The sequence below is a fragment of the Zootoca vivipara genome, chromosome W (genome assembly GCF_963506605.1).
Source record: "Zootoca vivipara chromosome W, rZooViv1.1, whole genome shotgun sequence".
NCBI classification, from domain to species: Eukaryota; Metazoa; Chordata; class Lepidosauria; order Squamata; family Lacertidae; genus Zootoca; species Zootoca vivipara.
Window position 1 is genome coordinate 1,178,381 of NC_083293.1, and position 27,770 is coordinate 1,206,150.

The 27,770-nt window shown below is 44.1% G+C and overlaps 1 protein-coding gene across 4 annotated transcripts; it reads right to left on the reverse strand.

Annotated features, from left to right (window-relative positions):
* Window positions 1-328: 328 nt before the first annotated feature.
* On the reverse strand, window positions 329-5,083 carry LOC118081403 (general transcription factor II-I repeat domain-containing protein 2-like). Of its 4 annotated transcripts, XM_060270038.1 has the most exons (4): window positions 4,801-5,083; window positions 3,112-3,188; window positions 2,714-2,817; window positions 329-2,402 (listed from the first exon to the last, which is right to left on the reverse strand). In XM_060270038.1, the coding sequence occupies exon 4, from the start codon at window positions 2,394-2,396 to the stop codon at window positions 582-584; it is 1,815 nt and encodes a 604-aa protein (XP_060126021.1). In that variant the 5' UTR covers window positions 2,397-2,402; window positions 2,714-2,817; window positions 3,112-3,188; window positions 4,801-5,083; the 3' UTR covers window positions 329-581. The 4 variants fall into 4 exon arrangements, with proteins under 4 accessions (XP_060126021.1, XP_060126020.1, XP_060126019.1 ...); XM_060270037.1 differs by having other exon boundaries at window positions 2,714-3,188; XM_060270036.1 differs by lacking the exon at window positions 4,801-5,083 and having other exon boundaries at window positions 3,112-3,990.
* Window positions 5,084-27,770: the final 22,687 nt, after the last annotated feature.

Here is a 27,770-nt window from a genome sequence, read left to right on the forward strand (position 1 = left end):
GGAAGTCTGCACTTAACCTGAAGCGAACTTTCCCATTGAAAGTAATGGAAAGTGGATTAATCCATTCCAGACGGTCCGTGCAGTAATTAACCTGAAGCGTACTTAACCTGAAGCGAACTTTCCCATTGAAAGTAATGGAAAGTGGATTAATCCGTTCCAGACGGTCCGCGGAGTACCTAATCTGACGCATACTTAACCTGAAGGCCTACCGGAACTGGAGAAAGACAAAGGGAATTTAAAAGATTTAATTGCTCAAGAATTCACCAGTTGGTGGGACTTAGATCAGGAGGAGATAAAAGTATCAATTCTGAGGGCCTACAGCAGGGGTCCCCAAACTTTTTCAGCCGGGGGCCGGTCCACCGCCCTCAGACCCTTCGCTGGGCCGGACTATATTTTTTGGGGGTGGGGGGGAGCCGAAATCCTATGCACATTGAACATATTGCATTTGGTGCACAAAAAACAGGAAAACAATACAATATTTAAATTTAAAATAATGATTTTAATCAACACAAAATAATATTTTAAATAAAACAACACCATACAATATTTAAATTAAAGAATGATTGTAATCAACAAAAACTTCAATGGGAAGAATGGGAAGAATGGGCCTGCTTTTGGCTGATGAGATGGTCTATATCTGGTTCCATATTGGTCACTGCTAGTCTTAGCAAGTGATGTAAGTGTTCATCTGTCAGTCTTGATCTCGTGGGAGATTTCAGATGTTTCATCCTAGAGAAAGTTTGCTCGCAGACATATGTGCTGCCAAAGACCGTTGCAAATCTGAGTGCATGGTTTCTGATGTTTGGATATGTCTCTGAGGGGAGAGATGCGTAGAAATCTGCAAGGCTGCTTGTCTTGAATGCGTCTTTCAAAGCATCACAAGTTTGCAGTTCAATCAATTCCATTTGGTGAATGGGATCTGCAGTGTCAATGTCCACACAAAAAGGGTTTCGGAAAAGATGTATGTCCTTTTCATGGATGTGAAGCTCCTTAAATCTTGTTTGGAACTCCTTTTGCAGACTCTCCACTAAATCCACACATGCTTCTTTTGGGAATGGAACTGTTGGATTTCCCAATGACCGGTTTTGAGTTGTGGGGAGATGAAAAAAGTTTTTCTCCTTCACATGTCTAACAATTAAGTCTAATTTCCCTTGGAACGCTTTCACATGTGCAAACATTTCACCAATGAGCTTCCCCTTTCCTTGCAATTGAATATTGAAACTGTTCAGTAGCTCGGTTATGTCAGTCAGAAAGGCAAGCAGCCATTTCCATTCGTCATCTTGGAGCTCTGGCACTTCTCTGTCTTTCATCAGCATAAAATCATAAACTTGAGGAAGTAATTCGTAGAAACGTTTTAAAACTCTTCCTCGACTCAGCCAACGGACCTCTGTGTGGTATGGTAGATCTTCATGCTCAACATTTAACTCTGACAGAAATTCTTGAAACTGCCTGTGGTTAAGTGCATGAGCTCTAATGAAGTTCACACAGGACACCACAGTTTTCATGACTGCGTCCAACTTCAGCGATCTTTTGCAACACAGCACTTGTTGGTGGATAAGGCAGTGTATTGCTATTGGATGTGGCTGATTGTGTCTGTCCATCTCTTGGTTGATGCGTGCAACCACTCCTCTTGTACGCCCCACCATGCTAGGAGCACCATCTGTTGTGATACTGGCAAGTTTAGCCCAGTCCAACTTCAAATCATGGATAGTTTGCTGAACTTTTGCAAAGATATCCTCTCCAGTCGTTGTTCCCTTGATGCTTTGCAGTGCAGCAAGCTCTTCTGTGAATTCAAACTTTTCATTTGTTCCACGGATGAAAATTAGGAGTTGCGCAGAATCACGGATATCTGTGCTTTCGTCCAGTGCCAGCGAGAAGTAACGAAGCTTTTCTGAGGAATTTTGCAAAAGTTCATGCAAATTTCCCCCCATTTCTTCAATCCTACGAGTCACTGTGCTTCCAGAAAGACTCAATGTGGAAAACAATTCAGTCTTCTCCGGACACATCTCTTTGGAGGCTGTAAGAATACATTCTTTAACAAATTCTCCCTCTACAAAGGGTTTTCCATTGCGGGCTATAAGCCTGGAAATCTGAAAACTTGCTCGCAAAGACGAAATGTTCTCCTGCTTCCGCTTCACAAACACATTTTGTTGAGCTGTCAAGGCAGTTTTCAGTCTCGCTATTTCATCTTTTCTTAATTGTCCTGTCAAAGAAGAATATCTATCCTTGTGGTGAGTATTGTAGTGTCGTTGGATATTGAATTGCTTGAAGACAGACACCGTGTCGTGGCAAATAAGACAAACGCCTCTTTCTTTGTATTGGGTGAAAAAGTAGTCGTATGTCCACTGTTCGTTGAAAACTCTGCACTCGGAGTCCACTTTTCTTTTACGTGACATGATTTCCTATGGATGGAAAATTGGTGTCAGTAAAATACCAATAAACTTAGAAGAGCAAGAAAAATGATAATGGCAACAACTGATTATTTGCCATCGCCCTAACTATTTTATAACCATTCAGGGCTGTCTTAAGAGAAAGCAAAGCAGCGAATAAAATAAAATATATGTGTATTCTAGGCCCGTCTCTGAAAACTAACTATGCATTGCTAAACTAACACATTATTTCCACTCTGTACTGAGTTAATCCCTGTGCATGAAAATGTGCATAAAAATGTGCACTGGATATGGCCAAGGGCCATTCCACTGTGCTTGCTTACCTGGTGCCTTGGCGTTTCTCTCTGGGTGGGCAGCAGAGAGAGAGAGAGTCTCCTCTTTTTAAAAGGTGGAAGGACTGATGGGACGAAGAAGCTGGGGGTGAGGCCTGTGGGAAAGAGAGAAAACAGCTAAGCAGGAAAGAAAGGGGAACATTAGTCAATTCTGAAGATCTCAGATTTCAAGGCTGCAACTTTAAGTTCATTTCTCAATAAGAAATTTCTTCTCAATTCAGGGGGACATACTTATGAAAAAATATACATTTGGCAAAGCAGAAAGTGGTTTGTACAAGAGAGAACAGCTCTACAGGGCTTGGCCCTTCTAGAACCAAACAAGTGACTTTTAACATGAAGAAAGCGAGAAAATACACAAAGCATCTTTTGGCAGATGCGCCTACCCGTACCCAAAAGCTTCGCACTGCCGGAATCTCAGAAGAAGGAACTCCTGTTCCAAACCTGGGCTGGAACTCCCAAAGGAAGCCTGGAAACAAGCAATGGGAGAAAACTGGTTAGAGATGAGGTGGCATGGGGTAATTAATAACAGTTGTCTGCTGTGTCTGTGCTTGATGGGTGGTAACAATGCTAAGGCTTGCTTCATGCATGTATCCATTCATGTTGGTGCTGGCCACAACTCAGGCATGTGGAGGAGCTCCCCACGGAAAAACCACAGATGTGGCTTGAGTATATGTAAGCCAAGTCTAATGCAACACCCTCCCCCTGCCACACTTGAAAGGAAAGGGAAATGGTGTGCTCAAAGAGGGCTGGTGAGGAGGACATCAGGGGAAGGGTCGTGGGTCGGTGGTGGTTAGAGAACATACATTGCATTTCCATGCAGAACTGGGAGAGGCCTCCCCCTGAAACCCTGAAGAGCTGGGCTGACAAAACTGGGCTAGATAAATAGTCTGATTCAGCATAAAGAAGCTTCTGTGCAACTTGCAGGAAATTGAGAACCTTGTTCATAAAGTGGCAAGTCAAGATTTGCAAAGAAGCATCTTTTCACTAACTCCCTTTGAGGGTATATATGTGGCAAAGCAACAAAGCTCTAACAAACTTAAGTAACGTGGTACCGGCTCTGAGCGAGGCATGTGCAAAGTGCCTTTTCCTCGCCAATGAGATGAACCCTCGAAAAGATCACTCGCCCCTCTGGTTCGGTTTGGAGAGCTTGCGCTCAGTTTGGGACGGCCAGGTGGGCAAGCCAGCGAGGCTTTGCTTGCCGGCGAGCTTGAGACTCACCCAGCGCCTTTAATTGTAGAATTTGGCCAGGTGGCGACGGAGGGGGCCATTAAGGGGGCCGCGGCAATGGCGGCGGAGGAGGGAGCCACCAGGGCGGCTGCGGAGGGGGCCATTAAGGTGGCCGCGGCAATGGCGGCGGCGGAGGGGGCCACCAGGGCGGCGGCGGCAATGGCGGCGGCGGCCAGGCGGCGGCGGGGGCCATTAAGGGGGCCGCGGCAATGGCGGCGGAGGAGGGAGCCACCAGGGCGGCTGCGGAGGGGGCCATTAAGGTGGCCGCGGCAATGGCGGCGGTGGAGGGGGCCACCAGGGCGGCGGCGGCAATGGCGACGGCGGCCAGGCGGCGGAGGGGGCCATTAAGGGGGCCGCGGCAATGGCGGCGGAGGAGGGAGCCACCAGGGCGGCTGCGGAGGGGGCCATTAAGGTGGCCGCGGCAATGGCGGCGGCGGAGGGGGCCACCAGGGCGGCGACGGCAATGGCGACGGCGGCCAGGCGGCGGAGGGGGCCATTAAGGGGGCCGCGGCAATGGCGGCGGCGGAGGGAGCCACCAGGGCGGCTGCGGAGGGGGCCATTAAGGTGGCCGCGGCAATGGCGGCGGAGGAGGGAGCCACCAGGGCGGCTGCGGAGGGGGCCATAAAGGTGGCTGCGGCAATGGCGGCGGAGGAGGGAGCCACCAGGGCGGCTGCGGAGGGGGCCATTAGGGCGGTGGCCAGGCGGCCCAGGCCAACTCCTCTTCAAGCGGCAGGTCGGGCCAGCCCAGCTCCGGCGGCGGGAGCGGCAGCGCGGCTAAGCAGAAACACAGAAACATACACACACACACACACACACACACACACACACACACACACACACAAACCACGTACCTTTCAGCAGGGGCTGCTTGCGGCGGAGGGTGGAACGGCAGCAAAGAAAGGGGTTTCTCCGGCTGGCTCTGCTCTGGCAAGAAGCGGCTGCTGAAAATGGCGATCGGCCAGCTTTGCACAGCCCCTTTCCTCCTGTGCACGTGCAGCTGCTGCCCACCCATTGGCTGAAGCACTCCGACTTTTTGATTGGCTGCTGCTGGCCAACCACGATGAAGGAGAGGGGGGAAATGGCGACGAAGGAGGAAAATTGCTCTCGGCTTGGCTCTCGGCTTGAAAAAAAATTTTTTAAGTGCGGGATGGCCATGCTGATCCCCAGACCTTTCGCGGGCCGGATTGGAAGGCTAATTGGGCCGCATCCGGCCCGCGGGCCGTAGTCTGGGGACCCCTGGCCTACAGAGTAGGACCCAGAAGCAGAAAAGACCCAAATTTTTTGAATGATTGTATTGTGGTTTTCCAGACAAAAGAACAAAGAGATAAGATATTAGGATATCATTATAAAAATAAATTGGTAGTTCTTCAACATTCAATAATCCTTTTTAAAGAGACACCAAAATTCTTTTTGGCTAAGAGAAATAAATACACAGATCTGACAACAATTCTGACAAGGAAGAATATCTTCTTTAAGTGGAAATTTCCTGAGGGCCTGTCGTTTAAGTATAGACAAAAAGAGCATAAGATAAGATCGGTGGAGGATAAAAGAAGATTCCTGGAAAGATACGAGGAGGATTTCAAGACGACTTTAGGAGGAGGCCCGAGTCTAGGAGCGGGAGCAGGACCAGGAGCTTTCGATTTGGATTTTCTTGCAGGAGCAGGACCAGGACCAGGAGCAGGAGTTGAGCCAGGGGCAGGGACCTCAGATCAAGAGTAAGGCAAGATGGCACTCAGGGTTCTATCATGGAATGTGAATGGATTAAATTCTCGTTATGAAATAAATAAGGTATACCACGTGGTGAAAAAACAGAATTTGGATATAATTTGTTTGCAAGAGACTCATGTAATTAATCCACTTTCAATTACTTTCAGTGGGAAAGTTCGCTTCAGGTTAAGTACGCTTCAGGTTAAGTACAGACTTCCAGAACCAATTACACTCATACTTCAGGTTAAGTACGCTTCAGTTTGAGTACTCCGCGGACCCGTCTGGAACGGATTCATCCACTTTCCATTAATGTCAATGGAAAAGTTCGTTTCAGCATAACTACGCTTCAGGTTCAGTACAGACTTCCAGAACCAATTACACTCATACCTCAGGTTAAGTACGCTTCAGTTTGAGTATTCCGCGGACCGTCTGGAATGAATTAATCCACTTTCCATTATATTTAGTGGGAAAGTTTGCTTTAGGTTAAGTACGCTTCAGGTTAAGTACAGACTTCCCGAACCAATTACACTCATATTTCAGTTTAAGTACGCTTCAGTTTGAGTACTCCGCGGACCGTCTGCAATGGATTAATCCACTTTCCATTACATTCAATGGGAAAGTTCGCTTCAGGTTAAGTATGCTTCAGATTAGGTACTCCGCGGACATGTCTGGAACGGATTAATCCACTTTCCATTACTTTCAATGGGAAAGTTCGCTTCAGGTTAAGTCTGCTTCAGATTAGGTAATCCGCGGACCGTCTGGAAGGGATTAATCCACTTTCCATTACTTTCAATGGGAAAGTTCGCTTCAGGTTAAATACGCTTCAGGTTAATTACTGCGCGGACCGTCTGGAATGGATTAATCCACTTTCAATCAGTTTCAATGGGAAAGTTCGCTTCAGGTTACGTACGCTTCAGGTTAAGTACTGCGCGGACCGTCTGAAACGGATTAATCCACTTTTAATTACTTTCAGTGTGAAAGTTCGCTTCAGACAGGTCCGCGGAGTACCTAATCTGAAGCAGACTTAACCTGAAGCGAACTTTCCCATTGAAAGTAATGTAAAGTGGATTAATCCGTTCCAGACAGGTCCGCGGAGTACCTAATCTGAAGCATACTTAACCTGAAGCTAACTTTCCCATTGGAAGTAATGGAAAGTGGATTAATCCATTCCAGACGGTCCACGCAGTACTTGACCTGAAGCGTACTTAACCTGAAGCAAACTTTCCTGAAGCGTACTTAACCTGAAGTATGAGTGTAATTGGTTCTGGACGTCTGTACTTAACCTGAAGCGTAGTTATCCTGAAGCGAACTTTCCCATTGAAATTAATGGAAAGTGGATGAATCCGTTCCAGACGGGTCCGCGGGGTACTCAAACTGAAGCGTACTTAAGCTGAAGTATGAGTGTAATTGGTTCTGAAAGTCTGTACTTAACCTGAAGCGTACTTAACCTGAAGCGAACATTCCCACTGAAAGTAATTGAAAGAGGATTAATCCGTTCCAGACGGTCCGCGGAGTACTTAACCTGAAGCGTACTTAACCTGAAGCAAACTTTCCCATTGAAAGTAATGGAAAGTAGATTAATCCGTTCCAGACGGTCCGCGGAGTACTCAAACTGAAGCGTACTTAACCTGAAATATGAGTGTGATTGGTTCTGGAAGTCTGCACTTAACCTGAAGCGTAGTTATCCTGAAGTGAACTTTCCCATTGAAAGTAATGGAAAGTGGATTAATCCGTTCCAGACAGGTCCGCGGAGTCTCTAATCTGCAGCATACTTAACCTGAAGCGAACTTTCCCACTGAAAGTAATGGAAAGTGGAAGCGTACTTAACCTGAAATATGAGTGTGATTGGTTCTTGAAGTCTGTACTTAACCTGAAGCGTATTTATCCTGAAGCGAACTTTCCCATTGAAATTAATGGAAAGTGGATGAATCCGTTCCAGACGGGTCCGCGGAGTACTCAAACTGAAGCGTACGTAACCTGAAGTATGAGTGTAATTGGTTCTGGAAGTCTGTACTTAACCTGAAGCGTACATAACCTGAAGCGAACTTTCCCATTGAAAGTAATGGAAAGTGGATTAATCCCTTCCAGACGGGTCCGCGGAGTACCTATTCTGAAGCATACTTAACCTGAAGCGAACTTTCCCATTGAAAGTAATGGAAAGTGGATTAATCCATTCCAGCCGGTCCGCGCAGTAATTAACCTGAAGCGTACTTAACCTGAAGCGAACTTTCCCATTGAAAGTAATGGAAAGTGGATTAATCCGTTCCAGACGGTCCGCGGAGTACTCAAACTGAAGCGTACTTAACCTGAAGTATGAGTGTAATTGGTTCTGTTAGTCTGTACTTAACCTGAAGCGTACTTAAGCTGAAGCGAACTTTCCCACTAAAAGTAATGGAAAGTGGATTAATTCGTTCCAGACGGTCTGCGGAATACTCAAACTGAAGCGTACTTAACCTGAAGTATGAGTGTAATTGGTTCTGGAAGTCTGTACTTAACCTGAAGCGTAGTTATCCTGAAGCGAACCTTCCCATTGAAATTAATGGAAAGTGGATTAATCCATTCCAGACGGTCCGTGCAGTAATTAACGGGAAGCGTATTTAACCTGAAGCGAACTTTCCCATTGAAAGTAATGGAAAGTGGATTAATCCCTTCCAGACGGTCCGCGGAGTACCTAATCTGAAGCAGACTTAACCTGAAGCAAACTTTCCCATTGAAAGTAATGGAAAGTGGATTAATCCCTTCCAGACAGGTCCGCGGAGTACCTAATCTGAAGCATACTTAACCTGAAGCGAACTTTCCCATTGAATGTAATGGAAAGTGGATTAATCCATTGCAGACGGTCCGCGGAGTACTCAAACTGAAGCGTACTTAAACTGAAATATGAGTGTAATTGGTTCGGGAAGTCTGTACTTAACCTGAAGCGTACTTAACCTAAAGCGAACTTTCCCACTAAATATAAGGGAAAGTGGATTAATTCATTCCAGACGGTCCGCGGAATACTCAAACTGAAGCGTACTTAACCTGACGTATGAGTGTAATTGGTTCTGGAAGTCTGTACTTAACCTGAAGCGTAGTTATCCTGAAGCGAACTTTCCCATTGAAATTAATGGAAAGTGGATGAATCCGTTCCAGACGGGTCCGCGGAGTACCTAATCTGAAGCAGACTTAACCTGAAGCGAACTTTCCCATTGAAAGTAATGGAAAGTGGATGAATCCGTTCCAGACAGGTCCGCGGAGTACTCAAACTGAAGCGTACTTAACCTGAAATATGAGTGTGATTGGTTCTGGAAGTCTGCACTTAACCTGAAGCGTAGTTATCCTGAAGTGAACTTTCCCATTGAAAGTAATGGAAAGTGGATTAATCCCTTCCAGACGGGTCCGCGGAGTACCTAATCTGAAGCAGACTTAACCTGAAGCGAACTTTCCCATTGAAAGTAATGGAAAGTGGATTAATCCGTTCCAGACAGGTCCGCGGAGTACCTAATCTGAAGCATTCTTAACCTGAAGCAAACTTTCCCATTGGAAGTAATGGAAAGTGGATTAATCCATTCCAGACGGTCCACGCAGTACTTGACCTGAAGCGTACTTAACCTGAAGCAAACTTTCCTGAAGCGTACTTAACCTGAAGTATGAGTGTAATTGGTTCTGGAAGTCTGTACTTAACCTGAAGTGTAGTTATCCTGAAGCGAACTTTCCCACTGAAAGTAACTGAAAGTGGATTAATCCATTTTAGACGGACTGCGGAGTACTTAACCTGAAGCGTACTTAACCTGAAGCAAACTTTCCCATTGAAAGTAATGGAAAGTGGATTAATCCGTTCCAGACAGGTCCGCGGAGTACTCAAACTGAAGCGTACTTAACCTGAAATATGAGTGTGATTGGTTCTGGAAGTCTCCACTTAACCTGAAGCGTAGTTATCCTGAAGTGAACTTTCCCATTGAAAGTAATGGAAAGTGGATTAATCCGTTCCAGACAGGTCCGTGGAGTACCTAATCTGCAGCATACTTAACCTGAAGCGAACTTTCCCATTGAAAGTAATGGAAAGTGGATTAATCCATTCCAGACGGTCCGTGCAGTAATTAACCTGAAGCGTATTTAACCTGAAGCGAACTTTCCCATTGAAAGTAATGGAAAGTGGATTAATCCCTTCCAGACGGTCCGCGGAGTACCTAATCTGAAGCGTACTTAAGCTGAAGCGAACTTTCCCACTAAAAGTAATGGAAAGTAGATTAATTAGTTCCAGACGGTCTGCGGAATACTCAAACTGAAGCGTACTTAACCTGAAGTATGAGTGTAATTGGTTCTGGAAGTCTGTACTTAACCTGAAGCGTAGTTATCCTGAAGCGAACTTTCCCATGAAATTAATGGAAAGTGGATGAATCCGTTCCAGACGGGTCCGCGGAGTACTCAAACTGAAGCGTACTTAAGCTGAAGTATGAGTGTAATTGGTTCTGGAAGTCTGTACTTAACCTGAATCGTAGTTATCCTGAAGCGAACTTTCCCACTGAAAGTAATTGAAAGTGGATTAATCCATTTCAGACGGTCTGCGGAGTACTTAACCTGAAGCGTAGTTATCCTGAAGTGAACTTTCCCATTGAAATTAATGGATAGTGGATTAATCCGTTCCAGACGGGTCCGCGGAGTACTCAAACTGAAGCGTACTTAAGCTTAAGTATGAGTGTAATTGGTTCTGAAAGTCTGTACTTAACCTGAAGCGTACTTAACCTGAAGTGAACTTTCCCACTGAAAGTAATTGAAAGTGGATTAATCTGTTCCGGACGGTCCGCGGAGTACTTAACCTGAAGCGTACTTAACCTGAAGCAAACTTTCCCATTGAAAGTAATGGAAAGTGGATTAATCCGTTCCAGACGGTCCGCGGAGTACTCAAACTGAAGCGTACTTAACCTGAAATATGAGTGTGATTGGTTCTGGAAGTCTGCACTTAACCTGAAGCGTAGTTATCCTGAAGTGAACTTTCCCATTAAAAGTAATGGAAAGTAGATTAATCCGTTCCAGACAGGTCCGCGAAGTGCTTAACCTGAAGCGTAATTAACCTGAAGCGAACTTTCCCATTGAAACTGATTGAAAGTGGATTAATCCGTTCCAGACGGTCCGCGGAGTACCTAATCTGAAGCATACTTAACCTGAAGCGAACTTTCCCATTGGAAGTAATGGAAAGTGGATTAATCCATTCCAGACGGTCCACGCAGTACTTGACCTGAAGCGTACTTAACCTGAAGCAAACTTTCCTGAAGCGTACTTAACCTGAAGTATGAGTGTAATTGGTTCTGGAAGTCTGTACTTAACCTGAAGTGTAGTTATCCTGAAGCGAACTTTCCCATTGAAATTAATGGAAAGTGGATGAATCCGTTCCAGACGGGTCCGCGGAGTACCTAATCTGAAGGAGACTTAACCTGAAGCGAACTTTCCCATTGAAAGTAATGGAAAGTGGATGAATCCGTTCCAGACAGGTCCGCGGAGTACTCAAACTGAAGCGTACTTAACCTGAAATATGAGTGTGATTGGTTCTGGAAGTCTGCACTTAACCTGAAGCGTAGTTATCCTGAAGTGAACTTTCCCATTGAAAGTAATGGAAAGTGGATTAATCCCTTCCAGAAGGGTCCGCGGAGTACCTAATCTGAAGCAGACTTAACCTGAAGCGAACTTTCCCATTGAAAGTAATGGAAAGTGGATTAATCCGTTCCAGACAGGTCCGCGGAGTACCTAATCTGAAGCATACTTAACCTGAAGCGAACTTTCCCATTGGAAGTAATGGAAAGTGGATTAATCCATTCCAGACGGTCCACGCAGTACTTGACCTGAAGCGTACTTAACCTGAAGCAAACTTTCCTGAAGCGTACTTAACCTGAAGTATGAGTGTAATTGGTTCTGGAAGTCTGTACTTAACCTGAAGCGTAGTTATCCTGAAGCGAACTTTCCCACTGAAAGTAATTGAAAGTGGATTAATCCATTTCAGACGGACTGCGGAGTACTTAACCTGAAGCGTACTTAACCTGAAGCAAACTTTCCCATTGAAAGTAATGAAAAGTGGATTAATCCGTTCCAGACGGTCCGCGGAGTACTCAAACTGAAGCGTACTTAACCTGAAATATGAGTGTGATTGGTTCTGGAAGTCTGCACTTAACCTGAAGCGTAGTTATCCTGAAGTGAACTTTCCCATTGAAAGTAATGGAAAGTGGATTAATCCGTTCCAGACAGGTCCGCGGAGTACCTAATCTGCATCATACTTAACCTGAAGCGAACTTTCCCATTGAAAGTAATGGAAAGTGGATTAATCCATTCCAGACGGTCCGTGCAGTACTTAACCTGAAGCGTACTTAACCTGAAGAGAACTTTCCCATTGAAAGTAATGGAAAGTGGATTAATCCCTTCCAGACGGTCCGCGGAGTACCTAATCTGAAGCATACTTAACCTGAAGCGAACTTTCCCATTGAAAGTAATGGAAAGTGAATTAATCCGTTCCAGACGGTCCGCGGAGTACTCAAACTGAAGCGTACTTAACCTGAAGTATGAGTGTAATTGGTTCTGTTAGTCTGTACTTAACCTGAAGCGTAGTTATCCTGAAGCGAACTTTCCCATTGAAATTAATGGAAAGTGGATGAATCCGTTCCAGACGGGTCCGCGGAGTACTCAAACTGAAGCGTACTTAAGCTGAGGTATGAGTGTAATTGGTTCTGGAAGTCTGTACTTAACCTGAAGCGAACTTTCCCATTGAAAGTAATTGAAAGTGGATTAATCCGGTTCAGACGGTCCGCGCAGTACTTAACCTGAAGCGTACTTAACCTGAAGCGAACTTTCCCATTGAAAGTAATGGAAAGTGGATTAATCCGTTCCAGACGGTCCGCGGAGTACCTAATCTGAAGCATACTTAACCTGAAGCGAAGTTTCCCATTGAATGTAATGGAAAGTGGATTAATCAGTTCCAGACGGTCCGCGGAGTACTCAAACTGAAGCGTACTTAACCTGAAATATGAGTGTAATTGGTTCTGGAAGTCTGTATTTAACCTGAAGCGTAGTTATCCTGAAGTGAACTTCCCCATTGAAAGTAATGGAAAGTGGATTAATCCGTTCCAGACAGGTCCGCGGAGTACTTACTTTAACCTGAAGCATACTTAACCTGAAGCGAACTTTCCCATTGAAAGTAATGGAAAGTGGATTAATCCATTCCAGACGGTCCGCGCAGTAATTAACCTGAAGCGTACTTCACCTGAAGCGAACTTTCCCATTTAAAGTAATGGAAAGTGGATTAATCCCTTCCAGACGGTCCCCGGAGTACCTAATCTGAAGCAGACTTAACCTGAAGCGAACTTTCCCATTGAAAGTAATAGAAAGTGGATTAATCCGTTCTAGACAGGTCCGCGGAGTACCTAATCTGAAGCATACTTAACCTGAAGCGAACTTTCCCATTGAATGTAATGGAAAGTGGATTAATCCATTCCAGACGGTCCGCGGAGTACTCAAACTGAAGCGTACTTAAACTGAAATATGAGTGTAATTGGTTCGGGAAGTCTGTACTTAACCTGAAGCGTAGTTATTCTGAAGCGAACTTTCCCATTGAAATTAATGGAAAGTGGATGAATTCTTTCCAGACGGGTCCGCGGAGTACTCAAACTGAAGCGTACTTAAGCTGAGGTATGAGTGTAATTGGTTCTGGAAGTCTGTACTTAACCTGAATCGTAGTTATCCTGAAGCGATCTTTCCCACTGAAAGTAATTGAAAGTGGATTAATCCATTTCAGACGGTCTGCGGAGTACTTAACCTGAAGCGTAGTTATCCTGAAGTGAACTTTCCCATTGAAATTAATGGAAAGTGGATTAATCCGTTCCAGACGGGTCCGCGGAGTACTCAAACTGAAGCGTATTTAAGCTTAAGTATGAGTGTAATTGGTTCTGAAAGTCTATACTTAACCTGAAGCGTACTTAACCTGAAGTGAACTTTCCCACTGAAAGTAATTGAAAGTGGATTAATCCGTTCCGGACGGTCCGCGGAGTACTTAACCTGAAGCGTACTTAACGTGAAGCAAACTTTCCCATTGAAAGTAATGGAAAGTGGATTAATCCGTTCCAGACGGTCCGCGGAGTACTCAAACTGAAGCGTACTTAACCTGAAATATGAGTGTGATTGGTTCTGGAAGTCTGCACTTAACCTGAAGCGTAGTTATCCTGAAGTGTACTTTCCCATTGAAAGTAATGGAAAGTGGATTAATCCGTTCCAGACAGGTCCGCGGAGTACCTAATCTGCAGCATACTTAACGTGAAGCGAACTTTCCCATTGAAAGTAATGGAAAGTGGATTAATCCATTCCAGACGGTCCGTGCAGTAATTAACCTGAAGCGTAGTTATCCTGAAGTGAACTTTCCCATTGAAAGTAATGGAAAGTGGATTAATCCGTTCCAGACAGGTCCGCGAAGTGCTTAACCTGAAGCGTACTTAACCTGAAGCGAACTTTCCCATTGAAACTGATTGAAAGTGGATTAATCCGTTCCAGACGGTCCGCGGAGTACCTAATCTGAAGCATACTTAACCTGAAGCGAACTTTCCCATTGGAAGTAATGGAAAGTGGATTAATCCATTCCAGACGGTCCACGCAGTACTTGACCTGAAGCGTACTTAACCTGAAGCAAACTTTCCTGAAGCGTACTTAACCTGAAGTATGAGTGTAATTGGTTCTGGAAGTCTGTACTTAACCTGAAGCGTACTTAACCTGAAGCGAACATTCCCACTGAAAGTAATTGAAAGTGGATTAATCCGTTCCAGACGGTCCGCGGAGTACTTAACCTGAAGCGTACTTAACCTGAAGCAAACTTTCCCATTGAAAGTAATGGAAAGTAGATTAATCCGTTCCAGACGGTCCGCGGAGTACTCAAACTGAAGCGTACTTAACCTGAAATATGAGTGTGATTGGTTCTGGAAGTCTGCACTTAACCTGAAGCGTAGTTATCCTGAAGTGAACTTTCCCATTGAAAGTAATGGAAAGTGGATTAATCCGTTCCAGACAGGTCCGCGGAGTCTCTAATCTGCAGCATACTTAACCTGAAGCGAACTTTCCCACTGAAAGTAATGGAAAGTCGATTAATCCATTCCAGACAGTCCGCGCAGTACTTAACCTGAAGCGTACTTAACCTGAAGCGAACTTTCCCATTGAAAGTAATGGAAAGTGGATTAATCCCTTCCAGACGGTCCGCGGAGTACCTAATCTGAAGCATACTTAACCTGAAGCGAACTTTCCCATTGAAAGTAATGGAAAGTGAATTAATCCGTTCCAGACGGTCCGCGGAGTACTCAAACTGAAGCGTACTTAACCTGAAGTATGAGTGTAATTGGTTCTGTTAGTCTGTACTTAACCTGAAGCGTACTTAACCTGAAGCGAACTTTCCCACTAAAAGTAATGGAAAGTGGATTAATTCGTTCCAGACGGTCTGCGGAATACTCAAACTGAAGCGTACTTAACCTGAAGTATGAGTGTAATTGGTTCTGGAAGTCTGTACTTAACCTGAAGCGTAGGTATCCTGAAGCGAACTTTCCCATTGAAATTAATGGAAAGTGGATGAATCCGTTCCAGACGGGTCCGCGGAGTACTCAAACTGAAGCGTACTTAAGCTGAGGTATGAGTGTAATTGGTTCTGGAAGTCTGTACTTAACCTGAAGCGAACTTTCCCATTGAAAGTAATTGAAAGTGGATTAATCCGGTTCAGACGGTCCGCGCAGTACTTAACCTGAAGCGTACTTAACCTGAAGCGAACTTTCCCATTGAAACTGATTGAAAGTGGATTAATCCGTTCCAGACGGTCCGCGGAGTACCTAATCTGAAGCATACTTAACCTGAAGCGAAGTTTCCCATTGAATGTAATGGAAAGTGGATTAATCAGTTCCAGACGGTCCGCGGAGTACTCAAACTGAAGCGTACTTAACCTGAAATATGAGTGTAATTGGTTCTGGAAGTCTGTATTTAACCTGAAGCGTAGTTATCCTGAAGTGAACTTTCCCATTGAAAGTAATGGAAAGTGGATTAATCCGTTCCAGACAGGTCCGCGGAGTACTTACTTTAACCTGAAGCATACTTAACCTGAAGCGAACTTTCCCATTGAAAGTAATGGAAAGTGGATTAATCCATTCCAGACGGTCTGCGGAGTACTTAACCTGAAGCGTAGTTATCCTGAAGTGAACTTTCCCATTGAAATTAATGGAAAGTGGATTAATCCGTTCCAGACGGGTCCGCGGAGTACTCAAACTGAAGTGTATTTAAGCTTAAGTATGAGTGTAATTGGTTCTGAAAGTCTGTACTTAACCTGAAGCGTACTTAACCTGAAGTGAACTTTCCCACTGAAAGTAATTGAAAGTGGATTAATCCGTTCCGGACGGTCCGCGGAGTACTTAACCTGAAGCGTACTTAACCTGAAGCAAACTTTCCCATTGAAAGTAATGGAAAGTGGATTAATCCATTCCAGACGGTCTGCGGAGTACTTAACCTGAAGCGTAGTTATCCTGAAGTGAACTTTCCCATTGAAATTAATGGAAAGTGGATTAATCCGTTCCAGACGGGTCCGCGGAGTACTCAAACTGAAGTGTATTTAAGCTTAAGTATGAGTGTAATTGGTTCTGAAAGTCTGTACTTAACCTGAAGCGTACTTAACCTGAAGTGAACTTTCCCACTGAAAGTAATTGAAAGTGGATTAATCCGTTCCGGACGGTCCGCGGAGTACTTAACCTGAAGCGTACTTAACCTGAAGCAAACTTTCCCATTGAAAGTAATGGAAAGTGGATTAATCCGTTCCAGACGGTCCGCGGAGTACTCAAACTGAAGCGTACTTAACCTGAAATATGAGTGTGATTGGTTCTGGAAGTCTGCACTTAATCTGAAGCGTAGTTATCCTGAAGTGTACTTTCCCATTGAAAGTAATGGAAAGTGGATTAATCCGTTCCAGACAGGTCCGCGGCGTACCTAATCTGCAGCATACTTAACCTGAAGCGAACTTTCCCATTGAAAGTAATGGAAAGTGGATTAATCCATTCCAGACGGTCCGTGCAGTAATTAACCTGAAGCGTACTTAACCTGAAGCGAACTTTCCCATTGAAAGTAATGGAAAGTGGATTAATCCGTTCCAGACAGGTCCGCGAAGTGCTTAACCTGAAGCGTACTTAACCTGAAGCGAACTTTCCCATTGAAACTGATTGAAAGTGGATTAATCCACTCCAGACGGTCCACGCAGTACTTGACCTGAAGCGTACTTAACCTGAAGCAAACTTTCCTGAAGCGTACTTAACCTGAAGTATGAGTGTAATTGGTTCTGGAAGTCTGTACTTAAGCTGAAGCGTAGTTATCCTGAAGCGAACTTTCCCATTGAAATTAATGGAAAGTGGATGAATCCGTTCCAGACGGGTCCGCGGAGTACCTAATATGAAGCAGACTTAACCTGAAGCGAACTTTCCCATTGAAAGTAATGGAAAGTGGATGAATCCGTTCCAGACAGGTCCGCGGAGTACTCAAACTGAAGCGTACTTAACCTGAAATATGAGTGTGATTGGTTCTGGAAGTCTGCACTTAACCTGAAGCGTAGTTATCCTGAAGTGAACTTTCCCATTGAAAGTAATGGAAAGTGGATTAATCCCTTCCAGACGGGTCCGCGGAGTACCTAATCTGAAGCAGACTTAACCTGAAGCGAACTTTCCCATTGAAAGTAATGGAAAGTGGAAGCGTACTTAACCTGAAATATGAGTGTGATTGGTTCTTGAAGTCTGTACTTAACCTGAAGCGTATTTATCCTGAAGCGAACTTTCCCATTGAAATTAATGGAAAGTGGATGAATCCGTTCCAGACGGGTCCGCGGAGTACTCAAACTGAAGCGTACGTAACCTGAAGTATGAGTGTAATTGGTTCTGGAAGTCTGTACTTAACCTGAAGCGTACATAACCTGAAGCGAACTTTCCCATTGAAAGTAATGGAAAGTGGATTAATCCCTTCCAGACGGGTCCGCGGAGTACCTAATCTGAAGCATACTTAACCTGAAGCGAACTTTCCCATTGAAAGTAATGGAAAGTGGATTAATCCGTTCCAGACGGTCCGCAGAGTACCTAATCTGAAGCATACTTAACCTGAAGCGAACTTTCCCATTGAAAGTAATGGAAAGTGAATTAATCCGTTCCAGACGGTCCGCGGAGTACTCAAACTGAAGCGTACTTAACCTGAAGTATGAGTGTAATTGGTTCTGTTAGTCTGTACTTAATCTGAAGCGTACTTAAGCTGAAGCGAACTTTCCCACTAAAAGTAATGGAAAGTGGATTAATTCGTTCCAGACGGTCTGCGGAATACTCAAACTGAAGCGTACTTAACCTGAAGTATGAGTGTAATTGGTTCTGGAAGTCTGTACTTAACCTGAAGCGTAGTTATTCTGAAGCGAACTTTCCCATTGAAATTAATGGAAAGTGGATGAATTCTTTCCAGACGGGTCCGCGGAGTACTCAAACTGAAGCGTACTTAAGCTGAGGTATGAGTGTAATTGGTTCTGGAAGTCTGTACTTAACCTGAATCGTAGTTATCCTGAAGCGAACTTTCCCACTGAAAGTAATTGAAAGTGGATTAATCCATTTCAGACGGTCTGCGGAGTACTTAACCTGAAGCGTAGTTATCCTGAAGTGAACTTTCCCATTGAAATTAATGGAAAGTGGATTAATCCGTTCCAGACGGGTCCGCGGAGTACTCAAACTGAAGCGTACTTAAGCTGAGGTATGAGTGTAATTGGTTCTGAAAGTCTGTACTTAACCTGAAGCGTACTTAACCTGAAGTGAACTTTCCCACTGAAAGTAATTGAAAGTGGATTAATCCGTTCCGGACGGTCCGCGGAGTACTTAACCTGAAGCGTACTTAACGTGAAGCAAACTTTCCCATTGAAAGTAATGGAAAGTGGATTAATCCGTTCCAGACGGTCCGCGGAGTACTCAAACTGAAGCGTACTTAACCTGAAATATGAGTGTGATTGGTTCTGGAAGTCTGCACTTAACCTGAAGCGTAGTTATCCTGAAGTGTACTTTCCCATTGAAAGTAATGGAAAGTGGATTAATCCGTTCCAGACAGGTCCGCGGAGTACCTAATCTGCAGCATACTTAACCTGAAGCGAACTTTCCCATTGAAAGTAATGGAAAGTGGATTAATCCATTCCAGACGGTCCGTGCAGTAATTAACCTGAAGCGTACTTAACCTGAAGCGAACTTTCCCATTGAAAGTAATGGAAAGTGGATTAATCCGTTCCAGACAGGTCCGCGAAGTGCTTAACCTGAAGCGTACTTAACCTGAAGCGAACTTTCCCATTGAAACTGATTGAAAGTGGATTAATCCGTTCCAGACGGTCCGCGGAGTACCTAATCTGAAGCATACTTAACCTGAAGCGAACTTTCCCATTGGAAGTAATGGAAAGTGGATTAATCCATTCCAGACGGTCCACGCAGTACTTGACCTGAAGCGTACTTAACCTGAAGCAAACTTTCCTGAAGCGTACTTAACCTGAAGTATGAGTGTAATTGGTTCTGGAAGTCTGTACTTAACCTGAAGCGTACTTAACCTGAAGCGAACATTCCCACTGAAAGTAATTGAAAGTGGATTAATCCGTTCCAGACGGTCCGCGGAGTACTTAACCTGAAGCGTACTTAACCTGAAGCAAACTTTCCCATTGAAAGTAATGGAAAGTAGATTAATCCGTTCCAGACGGTCCGCGGAGTACTCAAACTGAAGCGTACTTAACCTGAAATATGAGTGTGATTGGTTCTGGAAGTCTGCACTTAACCTGAAGCGTAGTTATCCTGAAGTGAACTTTCCCATTGAAAGTAATGGAAAGTGGATTAATCCGTTCCAGACAGGTCCGCGGAGTCTCTAATCTGCAGCATACTTAACCTGAAGCGAACTTTCCCACTGAAAGTAATGGAAAGTCGATTAATCCATTCCAGACAGTCCGCGCAGTACTTAACCTGAAGCGTACTTAACCTGAAGCGAACTTTCCCATTGAAAGTAATGGAAAGTGGATTAATCCCTTCCAGACGGTCCGCGGAGTACCTAATCTGAAGCATACTTAACCTGAAGCGAACTTTCCCATTGAAAGTAATGGAAAGTGAATTAATCCGTTCCAGACGGTCCGCGGAGTACTCAAACTGAAGCGTACTTAACCTGAAGTATGAGTGTAATTGGTTCTGTTAGTCTGTACTTAACCTGAAGCGTACTTAACCTGAAGCGAACTTTCCCACTAAAAGTAATGGAAAGTGGATTAATTCGTTCCAGACGGTCTGCGGAATACTCAAACTGAAGCGTACTTAACCTGAAGTATGAGTGTAATTGGTTCTGGAAGTCTGTACTTAACCTGAAGCGTAGGTATCCTGAAGCGAACTTTCCCATTGAAATTAATGGAAAGTGGATGAATCCGTTCCAGACGGGTCCGCGGAGTACTCAAACTGAAGCGTACTTAAGCTGAGGTATGAGTGTAATTGGTTCTGGAAGTCTGTACTTAACCTGAAGCGAACTTTCCCATTGAAAGTAATTGAAAGTGGATTAATCCGGTTCAGACGGTCCGCGCAGTACTTAACCTGAAGCGTACTTAACCTGAAGCGAACTTTCCCATTGAAACTGATTGAAAGTGGATTAATCCGTTCCAGACGGTCCGCGGAGTACCTAATCTGAAGCATACTTAACCTGAAGCGAAGTTTCCCATTGAATGTAATGGAAAGTGGATTAATCAGTTCCAGACGGTCCGCGGAGTACTCAAACTGAAGCGTACTTAACCTGAAATATGAGTGTAATTGGTTCTGGAAGTCTGTATTTAACCTGAAGCGTAGTTATCCTGAAGTGAACTTTCCCATTGAAAGTAATGGAAAGTGGATTAATCCGTTCCAGACAGGTCCGCGGAGTACTTACTTTAACCTGAAGCATACTTAACCTGAAGCGAACTTTCCCATTGAAAGTAATGGAAAGTGGATTAATCCATTCCAGACGGTCTGCGGAGTACTTAACCTGAAGCGTAGTTATCCTGAAGTGAACTTTCCCATTGAAATTAATGGAAAGTGGATTAATCCGTTCCAGACGGGTCCGCGGAGTACTCAAACTGAAGTGTATTTAAGCTTAAGTATGAGTGTAATTGGTTCTGAAAGTCTGTACTTAACCTGAAGCGTACTTAACCTGAAGTGAACTTTCCCACTGAAAGTAATTGAAAGTGGATTAATCCGTTCCGGACGGTCCGCGGAGTACTTAACCTGAAGCGTACTTAACCTGAAGCAAACTTTCCCATTGAAAGTAATGGAAAGTGGATTAATCCATTCCAGACGGTCTGCGGAGTACTTAACCTGAAGCGTAGTTATCCTGAAGTGAACTTTCCCATTGAAATTAATGGAAAGTGGATTAATCCGTTCCAGACGGGTCCGCGGAGTACTCAAACTGAAGTGTATTTAAGCTTAAGTATGAGTGTAATTGGTTCTGAAAGTCTGTACTTAACCTGAAGCGTACTTAACCTGAAGTGAACTTTCCCACTGAAAGTAATTGAAAGTGGATTAATCCGTTCCGGACGGTCCGCGGAGTACTTAACCTGAAGCGTACTTAACCTGAAGCAAACTTTCCCATTGAAAGTAATGGAAAGTGGATTAATCCGTTCCAGACGGTCCGCGGAGTACTCAAACTGAAGCGTACTTAACCTGAAATATGAGTGTGATTGGTTCTGGAAGTCTGCACTTAATCTGAAGCGTAGTTATCCTGAAGTGTACTTTCCCATTGAAAGTAATGGAAAGTGGATTAATCCGTTCCAGACAGGTCCGCGGCGTACCTAATCTGCAGCATACTTAACCTGAAGCGAACTTTCCCATTGAAAGTAATGGAAAGTGGATTAATCCATTCCAGACGGTCCGTGCAGTAATTAACCTGAAGCGTACTTAACCTGAAGCGAACTTTCCCATTGAAAGTAATGGAAAGTGGATTAATCCGTTCCAGACAGGTCCGCGAAGTGCTTAACCTGAAGCGTACTTAACCTGAAGCGAACTTTCCCATTGAAACTGATTGAAAGTGGATTAATCCACTCCAGACGGTCCACGCAGTACTTGACCTGAAGCGTACTTAACCTGAAGCAAACTTTCCTGAAGCGTACTTAACCTGAAGTATGAGTGTAATTGGTTCTGGAAGTCTGTACTTAAGCTGAAGCGTAGTTATCCTGAAGCGAACTTTCCCATTGAAATTAATGGAAAGTGGATGAATCCGTTCCAGACGGGTCCGCGGAGTACCTAATATGAAGCAGACTTAACCTGAAGCGAACTTTCCCATTGAAAGTAATGGAAAGTGGATGAATCCGTTCCAGACAGGTCCGCGGAGTACTCAAACTGAAGCGTACTTAACCTGAAATATGAGTGTGATTGGTTCTGGAAGTCTGCACTTAACCTGAAGCGTAGTTATCCTGAAGTGAACTTTCCCATTGAAAGTAATGGAAAGTGGATTAATCCCTTCCAGACGGGTCCGCGGAGTACCTAATCTGAAGCAGACTTAACCTGAAGCGAACTTTCCCATTGAAAGTAATGGAAAGTGGAAGCGTACTTAACCTGAAATATGAGTGTGATTGGTTCTTGAAGTCTGTACTTAACCTGAAGCGTATTTATCCTGAAGCGAACTTTCCCATTGAAATTAATGGAAAGTGGATGAATCCGTTCCAGACGGGTCCGCGGAGTACTCAAACTGAAGCGTACGTAACCTGAAGTATGAGTGTAATTGGTTCTGGAAGTCTGTACTTAACCTGAAGCGTACATAACCTGAAGCGAACTTTCCCATTGAAAGTAATGGAAAGTGGATTAATCCCTTCCAGACGGGTCCGCGGAGTACCTAATCTGAAGCATACTTAACCTGAAGCGAACTTTCCCATTGAAAGTAATGGAAAGTGGATTAATCCGTTCCAGACGGTCCGCAGAGTACCTAATCTGAAGCATACTTAACCTGAAGCGAACTTTCCCATTGAAAGTAATGGAAAGTGAATTAATCCGTTCCAGACGGTCCGCGGAGTACTCAAACTGAAGCGTACTTAACCTGAAGTATGAGTGTAATTGGTTCTGTTAGTCTGTACTTAATCTGAAGCGTACTTAAGCTGAAGCGAACTTTCCCACTAAAAGTAATGGAAAGTGGATTAATTCGTTCCAGACGGTCTGCGGAATACTCAAACTGAAGCGTACTTAACCTGAAGTATGAGTGTAATTGGTTCTGGAAGTCTGTACTTAACCTGAAGCGTAGTTATTCTGAAGCGAACTTTCCCATTGAAATTAATGGAAAGTGGATGAATTCTTTCCAGACGGGTCCGCGGAGTACTCAAACTGAAGCGTACTTAAGCTGAGGTATGAGTGTAATTGGTTCTGGAAGTCTGTACTTAACCTGAATCGTAGTTATCCTGAAGCGAACTTTCCCACTGAAAGTAATTGAAAGTGGATTAATCCATTTCAGACGGTCTGCGGAGTACTTAACCTGAAGCGTAGTTATCCTGAAGTGAACTTTCCCATTGAAATTAATGGAAAGTGGATTAATCCGTTCCAGACGGGTCCGCGGAGTACTCAAACTGAAGCGTATTTAAGCTTAAGTATGAGTGTAATTGGTTCTGAAAGTCTGTACTTAACCTGAAGCGTACTTAACCTGAAGTGAACTTTCCCACTGAAAGTAATTGAAAGTGGATTAATCCGTTCCGGACGGTCCGCGGAGTACTTAACCTGAAGCGTACTTAACGTGAAGCAAACTTTCCCATTGAAAGTAATGGAAAGTGGATTAATCCGTTCCAGACGGTCCGCGGAGTACTCAAACTGAAGCGTACTTAACCTGAAATATGAGTGTGATTGGTTCTGGAAGTCTGCACTTAACCTGAAGCGTAGTTATCCTGAAGTGTACTTTCCCATTGAAAGTAATGGAAAGTGGATTAATCCGTTCCAGACAGGTCCGCGGAGTACCTAATCTGCAGCATACTTAACCTGAAGCGAACTTTCCCATTGAAAGTAATGGAAAGTGGATTAATCCATTCCAGACGGTCCGTGCAGTAATTAACCTGAAGCGTACTTAACCTGAAGCGAACTTTCCCATTGAAAGTAATGGAAAGTGGATTAATCCGTTCCAGACAGGTCCGCGAAGTGCTTAACCTGAAGCGTACTTAACCTGAAGCGAACTTTCCCATTGAAACTGATTGAAAGTGGATTAATCCGTTCCACACGGTCCGCGGAGTACCTAATCTGAAGCATACTTAACCTGAAGCGAACTTTCCCATTGGAAGTAATGGAAAGTGGATTAATCCATTCCAGACGGTCCACGCAGTACTTGACCTGAAGCGTACTTAACCTGAAGCAAACTTTCCTGAAGCGTACTTAACCTGAAGTATGAGTGTAATTGGTTCTGGAAGTCTGTACTTAACCTGAAACGTACTTAACCTGAAGCGAACATTCCCACTGAAAGTAATTGAAAGTGGATTAATCCGTTCCAGACGGTCCGCGGAGTACTTAACCTGAAGCGTACTTAACCTGAAGCAAACTTTCCCATTGAAAGTAATGGAAAGTAGATTAATCCGTTCCAGACGGTCCGCGGAGTACTCAAACTGAAGCGTACTTAACCTGAAATATGAGTGTGATTGGTTCTGGAAGTCTGCACTTAACCTGAAGCGTAGTTATCCTGAAGTGAACTTTCCCATTGAAAGTAATGGAAAGTGGATTAATCCGTTCCAGACAGGTCCGCGGAGTCTCTAATCTGCAGCATACTTAACCTGAAGCGAACTTTCCCACTGAAAGTAATGGAAAGTCGATTAATCCATTCCAGACAGTCCGCGCAGTACTTAACCTGAAGCGTACTTAACCTGAAGCGAACTTTCCCATTGAAAGTAATGGAAAGTGGATTAATCCCTTCCAGACGGTCCGCGGAGTACCTAATCTGAAGCATACTTAACCTGAAGCGAACTTTCCCATTGAAAGTAATGGAAAGTGAATTAATCCGTTCCAGACGGTCCGCGGAGTACTCAAACTGAAGCGTACTTAACCTGAAGTATGAGTGTAATTGGTTCTGTTAGTCTGTACTTAACCTGAAGCGTACTTAACCTGAAGCGAACTTTCCCACTAAAAGTAATGGAAAGTGGATTAATTCGTTCCAGACGGTCTGCGGAATACTCAAACTGAAGCGTACTTAACCTGAAGTATGAGTGTAATTGGTTCTGGAAGTCTGTACTTAACCTGAAGCGTAGTTATCCTGAAGCGAACTTTCCCATTGAAATTAATGGAAAGTGGATGAATCCGTTCCAGACGGGTCCGCGGAGTACTCAAACTGAAGCGTACTTAAGCTGAGGTATGAGTGTAATTGGTTCTGGAAGTCTGTACTTAACCTGAAGCGAACTTTCCCATTGAAAGTAATTGAAAGTGGATTAATCCGGTTCAGACGGTCCGCGCAGTACTTAACCTGAAGCATACTTAACCTGAAGCGAAGTTTCCCATTGAATGTAATGGAAAGTGGATTAATCAGTTCCAGACGGTCCGCGGAGTACTCAAACTGAAGCGTACTTAACCTGAAATATGAGTGTAATTGGTTCTGGAAGTCTCTATTTAACCTGAAGCGTAGTTATCCTGAAGTGAACTTTCCCATTGAAAGTAATGGAAAGTGGATTAATCCGTTCCAGACAGGTCCGCGGAGTACTTACTTTAACCTGAAGCATACTTAACCTGAAGCGAACTTTCCCATTGAAAGTAATGGAAAGTGGATTAATCCATTCCAGACGGTCCGCGCAGTAATTAACCTGAAGCGTACTTAACCTGAAGCGAACTTTCCCATTGAAAGTAATGGAAAGTGGATTAATCCCTTCCAGACGGTCCCCGGAGTACCTAATCTGAAGCAGACTTAACCTGAAGCGAACTTTCCCATTGAAAGTAATAGAAAGTGGATTAATCCGTTCTAGACAGGTCCGCGGAGTACCTAATCTGAAGCATACTTAACCTGAAGCGAACTTTCCCATTGAATGTAATGGAAAGTGGATTAATCCATTCCAGACGGTCCGCGGAGTACTCAAACTGAAGCGTACTTAAACTGAAATATGAGTGTAATTGGTTCGGGAAGTCTGTACTTAACCTGAAGCGTAGTTATTCTGAAGCGAACTTTCCCATTGAAATTAATGGAAAGTGGATGAATTCGTTCCAGACGGGTCCGCGGAGTACTCAAACTGAAGCGTACTTAAGCTGAGGTATGAGTGTAATTGGTTCTGGAAGTCTGTACTTAACCTGAATCGTAGTTATCCTGAAGCGAACTTTCCCACTGAAAGTAATGGAAAGTGGATTAATCCATTTCAGACGGTCTGCGGAGTACTTAACCTGAAGCGTAGTTATCCTGAGGTGAACTTTCCCATTGAAATTAATGGAAAGTGGATTAATCCGTTCCAGACGGGTCCGCGGAGTACTCAAACTGAAGCGTATTTAAGCTTAAGTATGAGTGTAATTGGTTCTGAAAGTCTGGACTTAACCTGAAGCGTACTTAACCTGAAGTGAATTTTCCCACTGAAAGTAATTGAAAGTGGATTAATCCGTTCCGGACGGTCCGCGGAGTACTTAACCTGAAGCGTACTTAACCTGACGCAAACTTTCCCATTGAAAGTAATGGAAAGTGGATTAATCCGTTCCAGACGGTCCGCGGAGTACTCAAACTGAAGCGTACTTAACCTGAAATATGAGTGTGATTGGTTCTGGAAGTCTGCACTTAACCTGAAGCGTAGTTATCCTGAAGTGTACTTTCCCATTGAAAGTAATGGAAAGTGGATTAATCCGTTCCAGACAGGTCCGCGGAGTACCTAATCTGCAGCATACTTAACCTGAAGCGAACTTTCCCATTGGAAGTAATGGAAAGTGGATTAATCCATTCCAGACGGTCCACGCAGTACTTGACCTGAAGCGTACTTAACCTGAAGTATGAGTGTAATTGGTTCTGGAAGTCTGTACTTAACCTGAAGCGTACTTAACCTGAAGCGAACATTCCCACTGAAAGTAATTGAAAGTGGATTAATCCGTTCCAGACGGTCCGCGGAGTACTTAACCTGAAGCGTACTTAACCTGAAGCAAACTTTCCCATTGAAAGTAATGGAAAGTAGATTAATCCGTTCCAGACGGTCCGCGGAGTACTCAAACTGAAGCGTACTTAACCTGAAATATGAGTGTGATTGGTTCTGGAAGTCTGCACTTAACCTGAAGCGTAGTTATCCTGAAGTGAACTTTCCCATTGAAAGTAATGGAAAGTGGATTAATCCGTTCCAGACAGGTCCGCGGAGTCTCTAATCTGCAGCATACTTAACCTGAAGCGAACTTTCCCACTGAAAGTAATGGAAAGTCGATTAATCCATTCCAGACAGTCCGCGCAGTACTTAACCTGAAGCGTACTTAACCTGAAGCGAACTTTCCCATTGAAAGTAATGGAAAGTGGATTAATCCCTTCCAGACGGTCCGCGGAGTACCTAATCTGAAGCATACTTAACCTGAAGCGAACTTTCCCATTGAAAGTAATGGAAAGTGAATTAATCCGTTCCAGACGGTCCGCGGAGTACTCAAACTGAAGCGTACTTAACCTGAAGTATGAGTGTAATTGGTTCTGTTAGTCTGTACTTAACCTGAAGCGTACTTAACCTGAAGCGAACTTTCCCACTAAAAGTAATGGAAAGTGGATTAATTCGTTCCAGACGGTCTGCGGAATACTCAAACTGAAGCGTACTTAACCTGAAGTATGAGTGTAATTGGTTCTGGAAGTCTGTACTTAACCTGAAGCGTAGGTATCCTGAAGCGAACTTTCCCATTGAAATTAATGGAAAGTGGATGAATCCGTTCCAGACGGGTCCGCGGAGTACTCAAACTGAAGCGTACTTAAGCTGAGGTATGAGTGTAATTGGTTCTGGAAGTCTGTACTTAACCTGAAGCGAACTTTCCCATTGAAAGTAATTGAAAGTGGATTAATCCGGTTCAGACGGTCCGCGCAGTACTTAACCTGAAGCGTACTTAACCTGAAGCGAACTTTCCCATTGAAACTGATTGAAAGTGGATTAATCCGTTCCAGACGGTCCGCGGAGTACCTAATCTGAAGCATACTTAACCTGAAGCGAAGT

Bases quoted from the DNA above. Each gene is read 5' to 3' on its own strand.
- LOC118081403 (XM_060270038.1), bottom strand. From the start codon at position 2,396: ATGTCACGTAAAAGAAAAGTGGACTCCGAGTGCAGAGTTTTCAACGAA.